Genomic DNA, 19,865 nt, shown 5'->3' with positions numbered 1-19,865 from the left:
GCTGCTGAGCTTGTTGAAATCTGACACCACCAGTCATATCTCTGTTACACAAGTAGACTTGCTGTGCACACTGGGAAACTTGCTCAATGCCCACAGTGAATAGATCAAATCACTTCAGTGGAAGTGTGTTGTTTACTGTCAATCCTCAACTGCAGTCAGAGTAGTCTGTTTATATGTAAATCATGTTATTCACTCTATTTTCTGCAGTTGAGCATATTGAAATGTTTTATAATAAGTGTAACTCAATTTTCTATTCTCCTCTGCAGGCCTGTCTGAGGCCAGACCTGGTAGGACGTTTCTGATTATGTTTCCCCCTCATAATGACCCAACAGCAAATGTTAGCCATCAATTAACTATCACAGCCACTGATGTGTGGACCTCAGTCACTGTGACAGTTCTGCAAAGTAGCTTCATGCAACGGATCTTTCTCTCTGCTAGCCAGTCAAAGACAGTTCACCTGCCAATGTCTGTGGGAATGGACAGTGATCGCTCCTCCTATCTCCTCAGTGTGAACTCTATATGGCCTGTCACAGTCCTTGCCTCATTCTGTACCCACAGTGGTTGTGACCACAGCCTCCTTCATGATGTGTCCTCCTGGGGCACCCACTACTATCCCATTACTCCTCATTTCCCTAACCAGACTACTGTCAGCCAGATGGTGATCACAAGCTCAGACCATGAGACATCAGTGGACGTCTTCCTCTCAGGGGAGGTGCTCTTTGAAGGCAATATGTACCCCAGGGGGAGTGTCCTTAAGGTGCAAATAGGGGCCCTGCAGAGTGTTTACCTCCAGAGCAACTCCAGCCTCTCTGGCTCAGAGTTAAACTCCCAAGAAGCTGTGGGTGTCGTGGTTGGTTTTACCTGCTCCAAACGCACACCTGGGGATTGTTCGTATGGATTTTCTGAACTGAAACCAGTCTCTCACTGGAGTTTTGATTACGTTGTCCCTCCCTTGGTAAACATAGGAATGAGTTCCAGTTTCCTGTTGGCAATGGCTACGATCAACTCTGGCCTTGACGTCACCACCAGCACCGGGCAAAAGAATGTATCTCTCATTGGTGGCGTTATGACGGTCATCCCAGTTGTGACTTCAGATAAAATCCACATCACTTGTGAAAGTCCTCTTCAACTTGTTTACTTCAAACATGACAATGCGCAGAGTCCTTCAACTCTAACGGTACTGCCATCTGTTGATGATATCTGTCAGACTGTACCAATATTTGATTCGGGTGATATGAGCGAGCAGCAAGGTAATGGTACTCGCACAGGAGGACAGAAGCCCAACTTTGCTCAGCTGCCTGACAATGCAGAGCCCAGTACTCTTCATACAGACACAGATGTGGGACACTATCTTAGTACCATGAACAGACAACTGTATCCAGCAATGTGTGAGAAAAGTATGTATTGAGGCTTTTTGAATGACTTTGCATGTTGAGCATCTGGTGACTGTTAATCTTTATAACACTTACATGTAGATGTAATTTATTTTTTTCTTTTTATTTCAGCTGCAGCTTCTTGTGAAGAGTTGCATTGTGGTCACAAACAGAAGTGCTCTATCAAAGATGGGAAGCCACTCTGTTCTTTGAAAACTAAAATATGCTCTGCATGGGGTGACTCTTACTACCGCACATTTGATGGAAGAGATTTTGTCCTACAGGGAAACTGTAACTATACTTTAGTTCAGACTACCTGTCCAGGCTTAAATTCTTCTGTTCCACTACAGATTAATATAGCAAGAGCATATTTGAACAGCGCTACAGTCTCCACCATCCACACAGTGATGATAAGCATGCAGGGGTTTAATATCTCCATAGTTAAAGGAGACAAAAACCATGTTAGGGTGAGTGTACTGAACTTACTGAAATTAAACATGCACTTTTTTGTAGCTATGAAATGTTCATGTACATTGTGTGTTCTTGCATCTAAACTCATAGATTAATGGACAGAAGAGGAACCTGCCCCTCATCCTGGGAAATGGGTCCCTGAACTGTTACCAAAGTGGCATTGGCATTGTCTTAGACACTCCCATCGGCCTGGCTATGCACTATGACTGGAAGGACCATCTCCAGGTTGAAGTTGCCCCAGAGCTGTATGGAGTCTTGTGCGGTTTGTGCGGAAATGCTAATCACAGCTCCTCAGATGGTGCCATTGCCTCTAATGGCACGAATGAGACCCAGACTGTGGATTTTACCCTCCCATGGGTGGTGAATAGTGATGCAGGCTCCTGTATTCAGGGTTGCGGTGGTGGTGTCTCATGTCCAGTGTGCACTAAAAGCCAAACCAAATCTTTTCCAGGCAACTCCTTCTGGGTTGGGTGCACTCTACTGCAGAGGAGTGGTGGACCTTTTGCAGAATGTCACTTGTATATTGATCCTGAGCCATTTGTTCGTAGTTGTGTGAACAATCTGTGTGTCAATGAAGCTGCCTCTTCTATGTGCAAGATCTTGACTGCCTATGCCAACATCTGCCAGAGGCTTGGGACCAGAGTCTATAACTGGAGAACCAGTGCCAAGTGCCGTAAGTTGTTGTTTTGTTTTTTCCAACATGGTTTGGAAAAAAAAATATGCTAAGAGTATGTTGTTCCTTTCACAGCTATGGCATGTCCTATGAACAGCCACTATGAGATCTGTGGTTCTGCCTGCCCTGCTACCTGCAGTAACCCAGAGGCCCATCGTAATTGCACCCTGCCCTGTGTGGAATCATGCCAATGCAACAGGGGGTATCTGCTGAGTGGTGGGAAGTGTGTACCACATAGCAAGTGTGGTTGTTTTCACCAAGGTTCCTACTATCTCCCGAAGGAGAACTTCTGGATCGACAAACAGTGCCGGAAGAAGTGTGTCTGCCAGCCAAATTCAAAAACGGTTATGTGTGCTTGGTCTCATTGCCGGGATGGTGAGGTGTGCAAGGTTCTGAATGGAGTTCTGGGCTGTCACATGGATGGGGCTGGGGTGTGCATAGCCAAAGGAGATCCTCATTATACCACCTTTGATGGGCGTAACTTTGATGTCTATGGCAACTGTACTTACCTACTCACTTCTCACTGTCCCACCTGGGGGGACATGGAAGACTTCAGCGTGGAGGTCCAGAATCAGATGAGGGATGCTACAAATGCTTCCTTTCGGCATGTTAAAATGGTGGTTTCTGGTTATTCCATTGAGATGTCAAATGATTGGGGTAACAGGGTTATGGTAGGTTCATTATTTGCCACAGTACCTAGACAATAATGTTTTCTCCACTTGCAGTGTTAACATCACTCCACTTTTTTCAGGTAAATGGTCTGCTACTGCGTCTTCCATCTGTGTTGAGCCAAGGCAAAGTAAAGCTCTACATGACTGGACTCTCAAAGTGTATAGAGACTGATTTTGGTGTTGTTGTGACGCACCGCTCTGATGTCCTGACTGTTCAAATGCCAAAGATGTTCTCTGGTAATCTCTGTGGCCTGTGTGGGAACTTCAATGCTGATCCGGAAGATGATCTGATGCCTGACGACGAATCTGATATCTCTCAGGCCATTAGACACTGGCAAACCAGCAGTGAACATGAATGTGTAGATGTGCCTATCAACACCTTGGCATGCACTTCAGAAGATATGGCTCTTTATCAGGGAAAAGATTTCTGTGGACGGTTACTAGATACAGAGGGAGCCTTCCAGAGCTGTCACAAAACCATTGATCCACAAAATTTCTATGATAACTGTGTTCATGACCTCTGTTATAGTAACCAGACTTCCCTGTGTCAGATTCTGTCCGGCTATGTTGCTGTATGTCAAGAAATGGCAGCTATTGTGGATGAATGGAGAGCTTCCAACTTTTGCAGTAAGTAACCATAGTGACATTTCATTATTTTTCTGTTTTAAATGTGTACAGAATAGGAATATTTTGAATGAAATTGTTTTTTTCTCTCTCCTCCTTAGATCTCTACTGCCCACCCAATAGTGAATACCGCCTCTGCTCCAGTCACATGTCTGACTGTGGAGAAAACCAAAGTCCTCTACTAGTGAAATGCAAAGAGGGATGTTTCTGCAAACCTGAGTTTTTCCACAGTGGTGGAGAATGTGTACCAAACCCTGAGTGTGGCTGCATTCACAATGGTGTTTACCATGAAATCCATGAGAACTTCTACCCTAATGAGCACTGTCAGCTGCACTGTGTCTGTGTGGGCCACAACAATGTGCAATGCACCAACCACACATGTCCTAATGGAACAAAATGTGCCATCCAAGATGGCCACAGGGCGTGCTTAGCATCCCAACCTGTAAAATGCACAGTCACGAGTGGCAGACACCTCAGGAGCTATGATGGACATAGCTTTGACTTTAATATGGGAAGTTGCCGTTATGTTCTATCCCAGGTTTGTGACTGGGAAGAGTTTGACACTACTGTTATAATCCAGCAAGGACAGCTGCACCTCGGGATCCATGGAGTGAACATGTCATTGGAGATGGAGCATTTGGGAGAAGTAAAGGTAAGCAGTTGCACATTTACAAATAAACTAAAACTGTTTAGTGTGCTTTGATTGTAATTAAACATTTTTAATTTTCCAGATTGATGGTGTTTTGAGGGGTCTTCCTGTCCAGCTGGATCACATAGCAATACTGCATTCTGGCTTGCTGACTCGTGTTGTTGTAGAAAATGAGGTTGTTGTCACTTATGGAGGGCCTAATCTGATACAAATAGAGATTCCCGCCTCCCATAGAAAAATGTGTGGCTTGTGTGGAAACATCAGTGCTGTTGATACAGATGACAAACAGGGCCCAAATGTCAGCCTGGCAAGTGACTTTTCCATGTTTGCATCTTCCTGGTCACTTTCACCACCTGGAATAAACTGCTCTGAAGAATGTGATCTCTGTTCAGCGTGCAACATTACCATGGCAGCTGAATTTGCATCTGATAACCTCTGTGGCGTGCTGCTTGCTCCTGCAGGATCATTTAGTGGATGCCACTCCATTGTGGACCCAGAGCCTTTCTTTCAGAACTGTGCAAATGATTTGTGTACGTCTAATGGGAATGAAGAATTGTTTTGCAGTAGTTTGAGGGAGTACACTTTCGCATGCCAGGAGTCAGGAGCTAAGGTCAGACCATGGAGGGGTGAGAGGTGCTGTGAGTATTATTAATCTTGACTCTCTTCTTGGTCACTTTCACCACCTGGAACAACATGTTGTTTCATTCGTCTTTTATGGTGTGACAGTGCATGTAAATCATACAGATCTGCACACATACATTTGCAGTACTCTTAGAACTCTGGCAAGCTCTATACAGTGAAGTTGTCAGATTGATGTCAGGCTAGTTGGACGGCACATTGGGTGAACCCCCCTTTTTTTTTTCCTCCCACAGTACTCTCATGCCCTGAAAACTCTCACTACAATATATGTGTCAGTGCGTGCCCCGAGTCCTGTGGTATTTTATCCGATATCCCCTGCCCGTGGGCCTGTTATGAGGGATGTCAATGTAACACTGGATACATGCAGAGTGGAAATGGCTGTGTCAAAGCTGAGAAATGTGGTTGCTTCTACCATGGGCACTACTATGAGGCGAGTAGCTACACATTATTTAACTTATACCAACTAGTGTGTATATATGTTTTCCCTTTATCACAGCAATTAATGCATGATTTTTCTTAATCCAGTGAAACTACATAATTAGCATGTGATCTGACCTGAAAATTGCAGCTTTGTTTGACCTCTGATATACCTATTGGTTCACTGAGGGTGTGTGTGTTTTATGACACATTTACATGTGACCCCACTGCAGATTCAGTTATAAACATGTTGCCACAGTTGAGCTAAACAAGTGACATGCACTAGTTATTCCTGTTAATAACATGACTCAGTGTCATGGAGGAGCGAACCTATGCCTCACCTGTATTTGTTGCATGACAAATCACAAAATCCTAGGCCATTGTGTTTTCTTGGGTTGTTTGTTTTCTTGGTGTTAAGAACAGTTGGGTAACGCACACCAACAGTGACTCACTGTTCTCTGTAGATTGGGGCGATATCGTGGGCTGAGGGATGCTCTGAGCGGTGTAACTGCTCTGCCACTGCCACCATGTGCTGTCAGCCAGCCTCCTGCCCCGAGGGAGAGAGCTGCACCCTTAACAACAATACCTGGGGTTGTGCAAGGAAAGGTAGGCCCAGCTGGTTCTGCTGGGTTGGGTAACATTTCCTCACAGGCTAACTGTTGTTCACTCAGCTGCACCATGCAACACTGACCAGTCTTACGTTATCAAATTTTATTTTTCACTTTGTGGTATGTATGAGATTGCAAAACAGCCCTGACTGAGAAAAGAAACACCAACACCTTTTTGTTTTTCAGTTTCCTGTCATTTTACCTGAAATTAAGTTAAACCTTCGCCCCTTTGAATAGTCCATTATGTACTTAAACATCTCCTGTCTGCCTGGGGGCTTGAGCATGATTGCACTGCTTGTCAATCATAAGCAAAAATTCACCACTTTATAATTTTACTTGTCATTATGGAAGCTGATGACATGAAATTTAAATAGGATGTCACAAATAATTTAATGTTTATTTACATTTGGTCATATCAAAATAAGGCAATTTGGCTACAGAATATTTGCACTTGCACTCAAAACTAAGAACTTTAATCATTTACTTCATAAATCATTTATTTATAGCAGTTGTTTTTTTTATGAGGAGTGATTGTCTGTAGGTATCTCTAGCTGGTTGTGTCTTCTACCTAACTTAATCTGATACCTTATCCATGTATTTTTTTAGATGATAATGATGATAAAATCTGTGATAATGGAGAGACTTGTGATGTCCAGAGCCAACCTTGGCAAACCCAATGTTGGGTCTTGGGAGGCGCCCACTTCTACACTTTTGACGGGAAGGTGTTTGAATTCCAAGGAAACTGTACCTACACTCTGATGCATATATTGAATGATACCAGTGAGAATAATGCGTTTTGGGTCGCGGTACAGAAGGACAGGACCCCCAATGAGGCTTCCTCTCTTAAAGCTATTCATATCAAAGTGGCTAAAGACAATATTGCTATCTTCAGAGGGGAAAAAGGCAATGCTTGGGTGAGTTTTGAATTTGGAGATGCAAACAGTCGCATCACCATCCTAGCCTCACTGTCAGTTTGTGATTTAACTTTAGCAAGTATGGTTGAGTGGCATCTTATCATATAATGAATATTTCTTCAATATGGCCTTTTAAATATATAGTCCGTTTTTTTTGCAATGTAGATACACTGATAAACAAAAGTCAAAATTTAACCACAACTGCATGTTTAGATATACGCTAAATGTGTTTGTGCTCTCTCAACAGATAAATGGCGAGAAAAGGCTACTGCCTGTGACTCTACAGTTTGGGCTTGTGAAGATTTATCAGAGTGGCGTGTTTGTTGTTGTGGATACTAGTGTGGGCATCCAAATTAAGTATGACTGCTCTCATATTGCCACTATCCTTCTCTCTAATACAACAGAAGTACATGGTATATGTGGGAACAATAATGGCATGGAGGAAGATGACCTCAAGACCCCACAGGGTGAAGGTGTTGATGCTACCACTTTTGGCTGGAGCTGGAGAGTTCCTGATCAGGAAGCTCAGTGTACAGCAGATTGTGGCGATGCATGCCCACGCTGTTCTGTTGAAGACCTGCAACAGAAAAATGTAGCCAGTCAATGGATCTCCATGAATGAGTACATTTGGTCTCCACAAAATCCATTCTACCTGTGCAGAGAAGCTGTTAACTACACTAAAATCTCCTCAGCAGTGAGCATATTTGACCTGTGCTCTACTAATGACACTCAGAAGGCTTTCTGCACAATCTTGGAGGCCTATGCTGCTGCCTGCCAAAGTGCCCAGATCCTGATCGGAGAGTGGAGGAATAGCACCTTCTGCCGTAAGCAAATTTGGGTTACTGGGATTTGAAAATATATCTTACAAATCAACACATAATTAATTGGTTACAGTTGTCTTGATTTCATTTTTATGTGCCGATATGCTTTTACACATGACTACACTGAAACCCTCCTAAATGTTTCATCAGCTCCGATCCCACTTGCACATAACAGCCCAACAGCCGCTTCTGTTAAAACATATATGCAGTGTCAGGAATGTGTGTGCAGTTTTTCCTTCATATTTTTGATCATTCTCCTCCTCTCCGATCAGCCATGGCCTGCCCACTGAATAGCCATTATAAGTCCTGTGGCACAGCCTGCCCTGCCACCTGCACAGCCCCATTCAGTTCAAGCCCCTGCACCCTGGCTTGTGTGGAGACCTGCCAGTGTGACCCAGGGTTCGTCCTGGATGGTGACACGTGTGTCCCCTTGTCCCAGTGTGGCTGCACTCACAATGGCTACCGTTACCACAGCAACCACACCTTCTGGGCAGACGAGGGATGCACTGAGCTGTGCGTTTGTGACGCCCACACCCACCAGACGCAGTGCTATTCAGATTCTTGCGGCCCCGATGAATACTGCAGTCTTCAACATGGGGTCAGAAGCTGTGTGCCGCACCCCCAGCAGACATGCATGTACACTGGTCATCACATAGTCACCTTTGACCAGCATGACTATGATTTGCATGGCACCTGTCGGTATCAGCTACTGGGCATGTGTGGACAAAAGCAAGGCCTTGATGCCATTCAGGTTTACATACAGACAGATGGACACCTAGAGTCAGCACTTCATGTCCTGGTCAATGTGAGTGGTGTGCTCGTGGAGCTAAACAGCAGAAACACTGAGAACATAGAGGTGAGTGCTAGTATGTCACACAGCTCATTTACTGACACTGGTTTAATTATTACATAATTCATTAATGAACCATTACAAAGAACTTTTGAAAATGTGTTGCCCTGTGCTGACTTTCAAATGCAATTGTGGCACCCCCTACAGGTCAATGGTGTCAAGAGGAGCATGCCCTATCAATTCAGCCCTGGTGCACTGGCTTTCTCTTTGGGGCTGCACACTTACGTGTACACAGAGACAGGCTTTGAATTTAGTCTCAGCATAGAGGGCATAGTTAGCATTATTCTCTCCAGTAAATATGCTAATGCTACTTGTGGCCTGTGTGGTAACTTCAACTCTGATCCTGCTGATGACCTCACAGTAAATGGCACACGGGAGCATCTCAGTCCTAAGCATTTTGGAAAAGCATGGAGAAGTGGGCAGAATCCTTGGTGTATGGAGGGCTGTCTAGGAGGAATCTGTCCAAAATGTTCATCTGAGCGTCTGGCCCACTTTTCTGACCCGGAGGCTTGCGGGAAGATTCTGGAAGTTAATGGACCATTCAGACACTGTCATGGCAAAGTGGACCCCTCCAGCTTTTACATGCGCTGCGTCAGTGACCTGTGTCTTCATGGAGGTCTCCAGCCTGCACTGTGTCACTCCCTGGCAGAGTATACTGCTGTCTGCCTTTCCCACAAGGCTACAGTTTATGCCTGGAGGAGTTCTGGATTCTGCTGTGAGTGTTAATGTGCTACCAGCTCTGTTGTGCAAGTGAAGTGAATTAATATCCTCTACAATTGTAAATGTGCTGTTTTGGAGTTCAGCATCATTGCGCACCAAATGAAAAATGTAGAGTTTGGAGATGCCGTTTCATCATGTTTAGATTGTTGATATTGATCACGTATCATGAGCAAAAGTGAATGGAGATTATTTGCATACAAATCGGATATTATATGCCTGTAGGTACTTAATGTAAAGTTTGTTCCCTTGTGCATTTATATTTTAATTTTTTAGTGTAGATTAGATACTGTGACTCATTGGTATTGAGGCCACAACCTTTCAGGTGCTATTGGACCACTAGATGGTACTAATGCATCACTGGTCAACCCTAACCTTTACAACATTTTCCAGTCTTCCTCCCCTAAGTGACTGATGTCTCTGTGTCTCTACAGACCCGCCCTGTCCCTCCAGCAGCAGTTACAACATGAGTTTTGCCTCTGTTCACCTCTGCCTTGGCTGGCAGAATAACACAGTAGAGATGCCTCCAAACATTGGGGAGAACTGCCTCTGTGAAGCAGGTTTAGTTCACAGTGGCAGCCTCTGTGTCTCTCCAGAAAACTGTGGCTGCTTTCACCATGGAGAATACCTCAGGGCAGGACAGGAGGTGTCAACATGCGAACAAAGCTGTTTATGCCGTGCTGGAGGGCACATGACTTGTCGTAATGTCTCCTGTGGAGAGGATGAGGAATGTAAGCTTATTAGGGGTGTTCAAGGTTGCCACCCCAAACCGAAAGTGGCACACTGCTCTGTTGATGGATCCCAATACACCACGTTTGATGGACAGGCATTTGAATTTCATGGTTCATGTAACTACACCCTGGTGCAGACGTGCTCTCTCAAGAAACTGGATGTGGAGCCTGTTTTCATAGCTGCACAGGGCAATCATAGTGAGGGCAGGCAGATCTACCTGCAAGTCAATAAAATGAATTTTAAGACATCAGCAGCTTTTCCTGGAAAAATTCAGGTAATTCATGTAATGATTTCACAACCTTCAACATGATTTATTGTGCATCTCTTGGCATGCACTGTAGAGTAATTTTTCACAGCATACACAAGCTGCATTGTATTATGTTTTGAAATGAATTATTTCACCCAGGTAAATGGAGTTTACGAGAACCTGCCATTCTCCCAGAACAATATCACTGTGCATCAGAAAAATGGATGGATAACCATCAAGACCCCACAGTCAGTTGAGCTTATTTCAGACCTACAAAACCACATTCTGGTCAAGATCCTCAACATTTACCACCAGACAACATGTGGCCTTTGTGGGAATTACAATGACAATTCCTCAGATGACCTGCAGCTGCCCAATGGCACCGTGATCTCTGATCCTGACGTCTTTGGGCCATCGTGGAAGTTGTTTGATATTGAATCATCCTGCAGCGACACACAGCGATGTGACAGTGCCTGTCAACTCTGCCAGTCCCCTATGCCCGAGTATTCCTCTGACCTGTACTGTGGCCTTCTCACTCATCCCAAGGGACAATTCTCCTCTTGTCACCGTTTAGTGTGCCCACAGAAATACTACTCACTCTGCATGAAAAACCTTTGTGTTGCAGAGGGACAACGCTGGGCCCTGTGTGATGCACTGTGGGCCTATGAGGCAGCATGTAAAGAGGCAGGAGGGATGGTTGACCTCTGGATGAATATCACAGGCTGTGGTAAGTCTAATAGCTTGGTACATTTTTCCAAATGATTAAATACAGTACAATATTGTAATGATTACGGTCATGTGTTATTTTACAGCTTATCCATGTTCTCAATTCAGCCACTACAGCCAGTGTGCCAATGTTTGCTCCTCACTGTGTCCTGAGGTTAGCCAGGCAGTGCAGTGCCCCAGCGACTGTGAGGAAGGTTGCCAGTGTAATACTAGACACCTTTATGATGGCCATGCCTGTGTACCAGCAGAGCAGTGTGGCTGCGTACAGGACGGGAGGAGGTTTAAGGTTGGAATTAAAGTCTTGTGTTTCTAATTAGAAACTAAGTGTTACTTAGCTAATCCTCTACTTTCACTTGAATTAGACCATTTCTGTTTGCAATGTTTTAATTAAGAATTGTATTAATATTTTACCTCTTTAGTAAATACATTCCTATATATTTTTTTTTTTTATTGGCTTTTATGTTTCTATTTTCAGGCCTCTGAGAGCAAACTGCTACAGAACTGTACTGTTAACTGCACCTGTGGGCCTCCTCTTGTGTGTGAGCAATATTCATGTCCTCCACTGCACAGTTGTATAGTTTCAGATGGAATCTTGGGTTGCCACAATGATGGTGAGCATTTAAATTGAGGAAACGTATATTTTCAGATACCGATTTGCTTGCTAATGTATGTATTACATTTTATGTTAAAATATAAATTATTGTATTTGCCTTTTTAAACAGAGCAAAACCCAGATCCATGTGAGGGAAAATGTGATGAAACGGAGAAATGTTACCTAAGCAATGGTGTGCCTGTCTGTGAGAGCCGTCGGGGTCTGTGCTGGGCCTGGGGAGGCCAGCACTACCACACCTTTGATGGGCTCAACTATAACTTTGTGGGTACCTGTACCTATCTGCTCGCAGCCAGCAAAGGGGCAACCTGTGGTCTGACACCCTTTAGTGTGTCCAAGAAGAATGACTCTAATGGCAGCAGAGCTGCATCCTCCACACAGGTGGTCACTGTACAAGCTTATGGGTTCATCATCAAGCTCAGTAGTGAAAAGAGCAGCATACATGTAAGTAGATGTCAGTTTCTGAAAGACTAAGCTGCTCAGGTTTTTACTTTTATCACTAATGACTCTCCCCTTTATTTTCAGGTTAATGGTCAAGTGACTTATTTTCCTGTTCATCTGTTGCGGGGTAAGATCCATGTCTCTTACAAGGAAGGCAAAGCTCTACTGAAAACTGACTTTGGCATGCATGTAGTCTTCGACGGGAACTCCACTATTCTTGTTGCACTGGACCCACATTACAAGGGCAAAGTCTTTGGGCTATGTGGCAATTTTAACAGTGATCCTCAAGATGAGTATCCTGTAACTACTCCTGGCTCCCCTCCCATTAAGACAAGTGTGGCGCTCGCTCAGGCTTACCGGCTCTTTGATGGGGACCATAACTGTTGTACAGGCTGTAAGCAGAAACTGGATGAAGTGACCTTGCCAGCAGATTCTGTTTCTGAGGATGTCTCTAGTCACAGGAGACGGTGTGCAGTTCTCAAAGCTCACAATGGTCCGTTGGCCCACTGTTACAGTAAAGTCGATCCAGATTCCTTCTATGAAAGTTGTGTAGTTGACCACATGCATAATGAAGAGTCAAAAGTTGCTCTTGATCTGTACATACATTCATATTCCATAGTTTGTGAAGGATCCAGTGATGGCTACCATGGTGGAGTAACAGTTGGTAAGTAGTCATTAAGGCGTGCAATATAATGTGGTTAAAATCTTCTTGTGACTATTGAGAATCTTTAAATGAGACACCAATAACTAATTTCAGATGTGCACTGTCCACCAAACTCCCACTACAAAACCTGTGGCTCCGCCTGTCCTCCATCCTGTGAATTTAATGCCACTGTCTGTAATAAGATCTGTGCTCAAGGCTGCTTCTGTGACCCCGGATTCATTAGGAGTCCAAATGGCTGTGTGCGTCCACATCAGTGTGGCTGCACAGACTCCAGAGGTAAATACCACAGCCTCAACTCAACGTTCTGGGCACCGGACAACTGTGGTCAGCTCTGTATCTGTGGACCGGCTACTGGAGAGGTCCACTGCCACCCAGCCCAGTGTCCCAGAGGAATGGTCTGCAAGCAGCTACATCACAAGAGGGTGTGTCAACCTGAAAACCCCCAGAACTGTACCATTGTTACTGGGCTGCATTTTACAACCTTTGATGGACATCATTTTGACTTCAGAGACAGTTGTACATATTCAGTGGTTCAAACCAAGTCCAACCTAACTGAACTAACGCCATTCAATATCACTATATCTGATGCAAGTTGTCACAAAAGGCTCTTTAATAGCTTCAACTTAACACTCTCAATCTATGGCTTGGAGGTGGTGATGGGAAAATATGACCCAGGAAAGGTTTTGGTGAGTACTAGGTCTTGTCAACACAACTCTAAAAAAAAAAAAAATGAACCCCTGTATGCAATTCTAATGTGTGGCTGCTTTTCATTCTCAGGTTGATGGACTGTATAAGCCCTTACCATACTCTCACCAGACAGGCCATGTAAGTGCCTACCGCACACCTTCATCCTTCATCATTCACACGGATGTGGGATTACAGCTGATCGTCTACAACACCGGCACTCTAATGGTTATCCTTCCCAGCAGTTATGGCTCTTCTGTCTCTGGTCTTTGTGGGAATGCCAACACTGACCCTGATGATGACCAAATGATGCCCAATGAGGAGCTTGCCCAAAATAGACTAGAGTTTGCCCACAGCTGGAGGTCTCGGGGAGCAGAGGACTGTAGGTCCAACTGTTCTTCCAGACTGAAACATTGTCCTGTTGAGGCACAGAAGCTTTTTGAAGGCAGTGATTTTTGTGGGGTGTTGTTGAATGAGCTAGGGCCATTTGCAGACTGTGCTTCAGTGTTAAGTCCAAAGCATTACTTCCACAGCTGTGTATCAGATTCCTGCTCTTATGACGGACACTACTCGGCACTGTGCAGTTCCATTGCATCTTATGCTGCTTCCTGCCAAGCAGCTCAGCTGCCCGTCAGGCAGTGGAGGAGTGACACTTTCTGTGGTGAGTATATGGTTCAGTCTGTGTTTTCATCAGTTAAATTTAAATTTAATAACACCTCATAGCTTATTATAGTGCAGACATTTAATGTGTGATACTGTTCACAGTTCAGGGCTGTCCTACTGTGAAATTGGCAAGTACTTGAGGGCTCACATGTTGACTTTCAGGCTTTTATGAACATTTCATAGAAGGCAGCAACTATGCAAACTTTGTGTGAGGGAAACGCCCATAATTCCACATAATCCATAAACCATAAAATGGAATGACAGAAGAAGCCATATACTATGTCGCTCATTTACAAGCACTGTGCAGTTGTTTGACATATGAAAGGTTATGTCAAATAAATCAAATATTTACATCTAATTTGACCCTACAGCAATACTATTTTGACTGTAAATGGAAGGCGAACAAGAAATATTTAAACCCCATTAGAATGGCCACAGAAGTGGTTCAGTTCTCAAAAGGTTTTGCCCATTCTGCATTTAACATTTTGAGCCTTTGTTGTGTCTTGCACTCACACATTTACACTAAAAGTCAGTGGGTTGAGTCTTAAGAGCACATGGTGGAACATTTGGATGCACTTATGTATGAAAGAAGGTGGAAAAGAACTCTGTAGAATGAAAGTATGTTGATTGTGTTTAGGTAGAATAGTAATACTTATGAAGCAGTAAATATGTTAAACATGTCTTGGGGTTCTGTTAAGTAAGACTTAATTACCCTCTCTCCCCCAGGTATGTCATGCCCTAAGAATAGCCACTATGAGCTGTGTGGACCTCGATGTCCTGTCGTGTGCTTTGGACTGTCCTCTCAAGCAAACTGTAGTGGAGGTTGTGAGGAGGGCTGCCAGTGTGACCCTGGCCACGTACTGAGTGATGGCCTGTGTGTGCTGGTGTCTGACTGTGGCTGCATGCATGAGGGACAGTATCACCCTGCTGGCCACTTCTACTCTGAGAAAAGCTGCCAAAGGTGTAACTGTGAAAGAGGAGAAGTGACCTGCAGCCCCATGGACAGCTGTTCACTAAAAGATGGCCTTGCCTTGCAGTATGGAGTGTGCCAGGTGTTTGCTGGCTTTGGCTACATCACTTTTGATGGTGTTATCGTGCCTCACCACGGAGCTTGTACCTATTTAGTGTCAGCCCTCTCCTCTAAAACCATGCATGACTATACTCTGCTACTTAGCTTTAAAAAGGACAGGAGTGGCATCTTCACAATCATCAGACTAGTATTTCGTTTGCAGTCACTGGAAGTTTCCATTGACCCTGAAACTCTATGGAAAATACAAGTAAGTTCTGCAGTCTGTATTAATTGTGTGTTAAATATATTTTTCAGCCTTAACTGGTCTCTGTGCTTTCAGGTAAATGGAGAAGAACACAGCGTGCCTTTTGACAATGGAGAACTTAAAGCATACCAAGCTGGCAACAGACTGATTATCATCACACTATTCGGAGTGGGAATTGACTTGTCCTCTACCCAATACCTCAGGTTAACTGTACCGCAGGTGTATGACGGCACAGCATCGGGCCTCTGTGGGAACTTCAATGGGGACAGGTATGATGACATGGAACTGAGAAGTGGTCATCTTTCCAAAAGCTTTGCAGAGCTCCTGCACAGCTGGGCAGAAGTGGCTCCCGGACAGCATTGCACCGACACTTGTGGAAGAGAGTGTGTTGAGTGCAGCCTGTCCCCACACGACGCCATGGTCTGTGATGTCCTTTTGATCAGTAGCATTGAATTCAACCATTGCTGGAACAGTGGTGTGGAGCGCGATATTTACACACGTATGTGCATCAGGGCGGTTTGTGCTGGGGCAGGGCACATGGCCGCATGTCTAGCATTGGAAGCGTATTCTGCAGCCTGCCAGGCTAAAGGAATACCAGTAGGGCCATGGAGAGAGAACACTCCTTGTGGTAAGTGAATCATTTTGATCACAGTTTAAATGAAGCATATATGATCCACTCTAAATTATTTGTATTTCCTACCACCAGCTCTCCAGTGTCCTGACCGCAGCAGCCCAAAGGAGTGTGTTGACTCCAGCTCCAACTCGTGCCCGGCTCTGCTGCAGCCTGGTTCATCAGTAACTGGCTGTTCAGAAGGCTGCCAGTGCCACTATGGAAATGTTTATGATGGGGGCGAGTGCGTACCTTACAGTCAGTGTGGTTGTGTACTTCATGGTACATATATCAAGGTAAATCTACAAGCTTAATACAGACAGTAAGTGCTTTGTACATTCTCAAGGGAATATGTCATGTAATCAAACCTCATATGGACTATTAATATTTTCTCTCTTCTTCTCTTTTTAGATGGATGAGCAACTGTACATTGAGGACTGCACCCAGAGATGCTGGTGCCACCCTTTGAGTGGGGTGATCTGTGAGGAGGCAGCCTGCAGTCCGGGGCAGCAGTGTGCTTTGAGGAATGGTTCCTGGGGCTGTCATGACAGACCTGAAGTTTGTGAGCTCTGGGGCAGCCTCCAAGTCTCAACACTCAGTGGGCAACAGCTGAGCTTGGAACCACAGCTATCTTACAGTCTGATGTCCCTCTGTGATGAGTCAAGTGTGCAGTGGTTCAGCCTGATCTCTTACCATGGACCTTGTGATGGCAGCTCCTCCAGGCTTGTCACTGTATTTCAAATCCTCCTGCATGGATCATCCTTTGCCATACAGGATGGCACAGTGAAGGTAAAACTCCACTAATGGCCCAAACTGAAACCTATATTGAAATGTTCCAATGTTTGTCCTAACTTACTTACTGTTGCACCCCACAGGTGAATGGACACTTTGTGTCCCCCCCTCACATTTTGCCATCAGGGGTGATCCTGTCATCTGGTGTGAACCAGGACAAGTCAGAGGTCATAGTGATCCTGAGGAAAGATGCTGGGATGGAGTCAGAGCTGGAGATAGAGATTGGTGTTACCATGGTGACAGTCAAGGTCCCTCTCTGGTACTCAGGCAAATTGTGTGGTCTCTGTGGAAACCTTAATGACCTCCACTCTCACAATTCAGTCAGGTCATGGGTTCTGCCTGACTTTCCTGGCTGGTAAGTGATATTCTCCTCAACAAAAGTACTGTGTGTGCATTGACTAATTGGTGTATGTTTTGAAAATTAATTCAATAATGAATATTTTGTCTTTTCACAGTGGCTTCACCGGGTGATAACTAATTGTTTTTTAATGTTCTGAGTAATGTGTATTGTATTAAATGCAAACAAAAACAAATGAAACAACTTTGTATAGTCTGTCATGACATGTCCTTCGCATAGTCCTCGCTCTTATCAGATAGGCCCACACACTTTTTTTTAAAGGTCATCTCTGGCCAATGTTTTATTTGCAAAAGTAATGGGGGCACACCTATATCTAAATCCACAATGTGTGTACAGTAACTAAGCCCAGACTTACTGTGGCCCTGCCCAAGGGCTTCTGACCAAATGAACACCAATTAAATATTTGAGTTCTTTTATCATTGTTTAAAAAAAAAAAATGTAATGCAAACTTTTGAGGGCAAGTTATATTTACTTTGTCTATCACAAGTACTGTTGCACCATCCACTCTGTGCTGTTATTCTTGGGTGACACCCAAAACCAACAGAAACTGCCTGTTTAGCCCAACTACAGCTACTAGAAATGTTAGTTTAAGAATTGATCGAGGGGTTCCATGGGATTATCCACCCATTTTGTAACCTTTTACAAGGGACACTTCTTTGACGCATCTTTGTTTACAAGCATGAACTGGCTTAAAGGACACAATATAAACATTGGTAGAAATTGTGATTTGTGCATTGAACAAGGCTTACATGTTAGCAATGCGATGCACAATAGGTGGTGTGATTACTGAAACTCTGATAACACATGACAGGTGGCAGAGGAGCATTTTGAAAGTAAAGCAGAATGATTAAGGGTACAAAGAAAAAACAAACGTACTGTCACATACTGACATTTTGATCAAATGTAACATTTTTATTTAGCACTTGCTAAAGTGTAATTGCATCACAGTGGATATTTTTCTGCAGTGGAAATCTAAGAAAATGAATGGTCTTACTAGAAACTGGCATTTGGAAATGCATATTTATTTATATATATATATATATATATATATATATATATATATAGTGAGTGTTTACTAAGACTCTTGGGTAACTGTGATTTTGGTCTTATCACATTTTTGCCTTGCCCAGTCTATGATGGATAATATTATTTGGTTACACCAGAATATACAGTACTGCTGTTGGCAAATAATAAAATTGACCTATATCTGGTCTTACACATCCAATGGCATTGGAATTTCTGCTCATTTTAAAATGAATAAACATGACTAAAAAAAAAAGTGATATATTATCCAAAAGCCCTTTTCAGTTTTTTTGTAAATTTTCAGAGAAAAGTTTCTAAAGAAGGTTGTCCATGTTGATAGTTACTACACTGCTCAAAAAAATTAAAGGAACACTTTTTAATCAGAGTATAACATCAAGTTAATTAAACTTCTGGGATATTGATCTGGTCAGTTGAGTAGTAGAGGGGGTTGTTAATCAGTTTCAGTTGCTTTGGTGTTAATGAAACAGGTGCACTAGAGGGGCAACAATGAGACGACCCCCAAAACAGGAATGGTTTTCCAGGTGGAGGCCACTGACATTTTTTCCCTCCTCCTCTTTTCTGACTGTTTTTCACTAGTTTTTGGGTCAGTGTCACTACTGGTAGCATAAGGCGATACCTGGAACCTACAGAGGTTGCACAGGCAGTCCAACTCCATGATGGCACAACAATACGTGCCATTGCCAGAAGGTTTGTTGTGTCTCCCAGCACAGTCTCAAGAGCATGGAGGAGATTACAGGAGACAGGCAGTTACTCTAGGAGAGCTGGACAGGGCCGTAGAAGGTCCTTAACCCATCAGCAGGACCGGTATCTGCTCCTTTGTGCAAGGAGGAACAGGATGAGCACTGCCAGAGCCCACTGTGCTTTTCACAGATGAGAGCAGGTTCACCCTGAGCACATGTGACAGACGTGAAAGGGTCTGGAGAAGCCGTGGAGAACGTTATGCTGCCTGTAACATCGTTCAGCATGACCGGTTTGGTGGTGGCTCAGTGATGGTCTGGGGAGGCATATCCATGGAGGGACGCACAGACCTCTACAGGCTAGACAACAGCACCCTGACCGCCATTAGGTATCGGGATGAAATCCTTGGACCCATTGTCAGGCCCTACGCTGGTGCAGTGGGTCCTGGGTTCCTCCTGGTGCACGACAATGCGCGGCCTCACGTTGTCGGGCATGCTTACAAGCACGTGGGGGCAATACACAGTACTGAGTACCATTTTGAGTCGCTGCAATGGAATTTCAGCAAAATGGACTGGCCTGCCGCATCATTTTTTCACTTTGATTTTCGGGGTGTCTTTAAATTAAGCCCTCTGTGGGTTGATAATTTTCATTTCCATCAAACAATGTGGCATCCTTTCGTTTCTAACACATTACACAGTCCATATCAGTATAGATATCCAGCATGATTTTTTTTCCCATTGAGATCTGATGTGTTATCAAAGTGTTCCTTTAATTATTTTGAGCAGTGTATTTTCTCTCATTCAGAATTCAGTATCACACATACCTACAAATGTTCATCTTGTACACCAATACAAATTATTTAGAAGTTCCTGCTGGGATTCTTGTGAAGTAAGATAAACGACGTGATGTGGATGT

At 44.0% G+C, this 19,865-nt stretch overlaps 1 protein-coding gene across 1 annotated transcript in view; it reads left to right on the top strand.

Moving 5' to 3' along the window:
* Positions 1 to 463: 463 nt before the first annotated feature.
* Positions 464 to 19,865, top strand: part of LOC139290170 (IgGFc-binding protein) — a 33,362-nt gene continuing 13,960 nt past the window's right edge. Inside the window, exons 1-27 of the mRNA XM_070911864.1 lie at positions 464 to 1,397; positions 1,506 to 1,840; positions 1,935 to 2,106; positions 2,296 to 2,517; positions 2,593 to 3,080; positions 3,269 to 3,522; positions 3,718 to 3,815; positions 3,914 to 4,155; positions 4,351 to 4,464; positions 5,982 to 6,123; positions 7,735 to 7,863; positions 8,133 to 8,716; positions 8,858 to 9,425; positions 9,862 to 9,983; positions 10,566 to 11,133; positions 11,219 to 11,418; positions 11,935 to 12,186; positions 12,268 to 12,676; positions 12,941 to 13,533; positions 13,625 to 13,913; positions 14,013 to 14,192; positions 14,921 to 15,303; positions 15,544 to 15,967; positions 16,175 to 16,374; positions 16,490 to 16,636; positions 16,954 to 17,137; positions 19,260 to 19,472. Of these exons, the coding sequence (XP_070767965.1) occupies positions 464 to 1,397; positions 1,506 to 1,840; positions 1,935 to 2,106; positions 2,296 to 2,517; positions 2,593 to 3,080; positions 3,269 to 3,522; positions 3,718 to 3,815; positions 3,914 to 4,155; positions 4,351 to 4,464; positions 5,982 to 6,123; positions 7,735 to 7,863; positions 8,133 to 8,716; positions 8,858 to 9,425; positions 9,862 to 9,983; positions 10,566 to 11,133; positions 11,219 to 11,418; positions 11,935 to 12,186; positions 12,268 to 12,676; positions 12,941 to 13,533; positions 13,625 to 13,913; positions 14,013 to 14,192; positions 14,921 to 15,303; positions 15,544 to 15,967; positions 16,175 to 16,374; positions 16,490 to 16,636; positions 16,954 to 17,137; positions 19,260 to 19,472 (8,446 nt within the window). The remainder of the gene's footprint in view (positions 1,398 to 1,505; positions 1,841 to 1,934; positions 2,107 to 2,295; positions 2,518 to 2,592; positions 3,081 to 3,268; positions 3,523 to 3,717; positions 3,816 to 3,913; positions 4,156 to 4,350; positions 4,465 to 5,981; positions 6,124 to 7,734; positions 7,864 to 8,132; positions 8,717 to 8,857; positions 9,426 to 9,861; positions 9,984 to 10,565; positions 11,134 to 11,218; positions 11,419 to 11,934; positions 12,187 to 12,267; positions 12,677 to 12,940; positions 13,534 to 13,624; positions 13,914 to 14,012; positions 14,193 to 14,920; positions 15,304 to 15,543; positions 15,968 to 16,174; positions 16,375 to 16,489; positions 16,637 to 16,953; positions 17,138 to 19,259; positions 19,473 to 19,865) is intronic.

Source organism: Enoplosus armatus, chromosome 9, assembly GCF_043641665.1.
Source record: "Enoplosus armatus isolate fEnoArm2 chromosome 9, fEnoArm2.hap1, whole genome shotgun sequence".
NCBI lineage: Eukaryota > Metazoa > Chordata > Actinopteri > Centrarchiformes > Enoplosidae > Enoplosus > Enoplosus armatus.
Note: the sequence above shows the minus strand (reverse complement) of the source record. Positions and strands in the feature narration are given on the sequence as shown.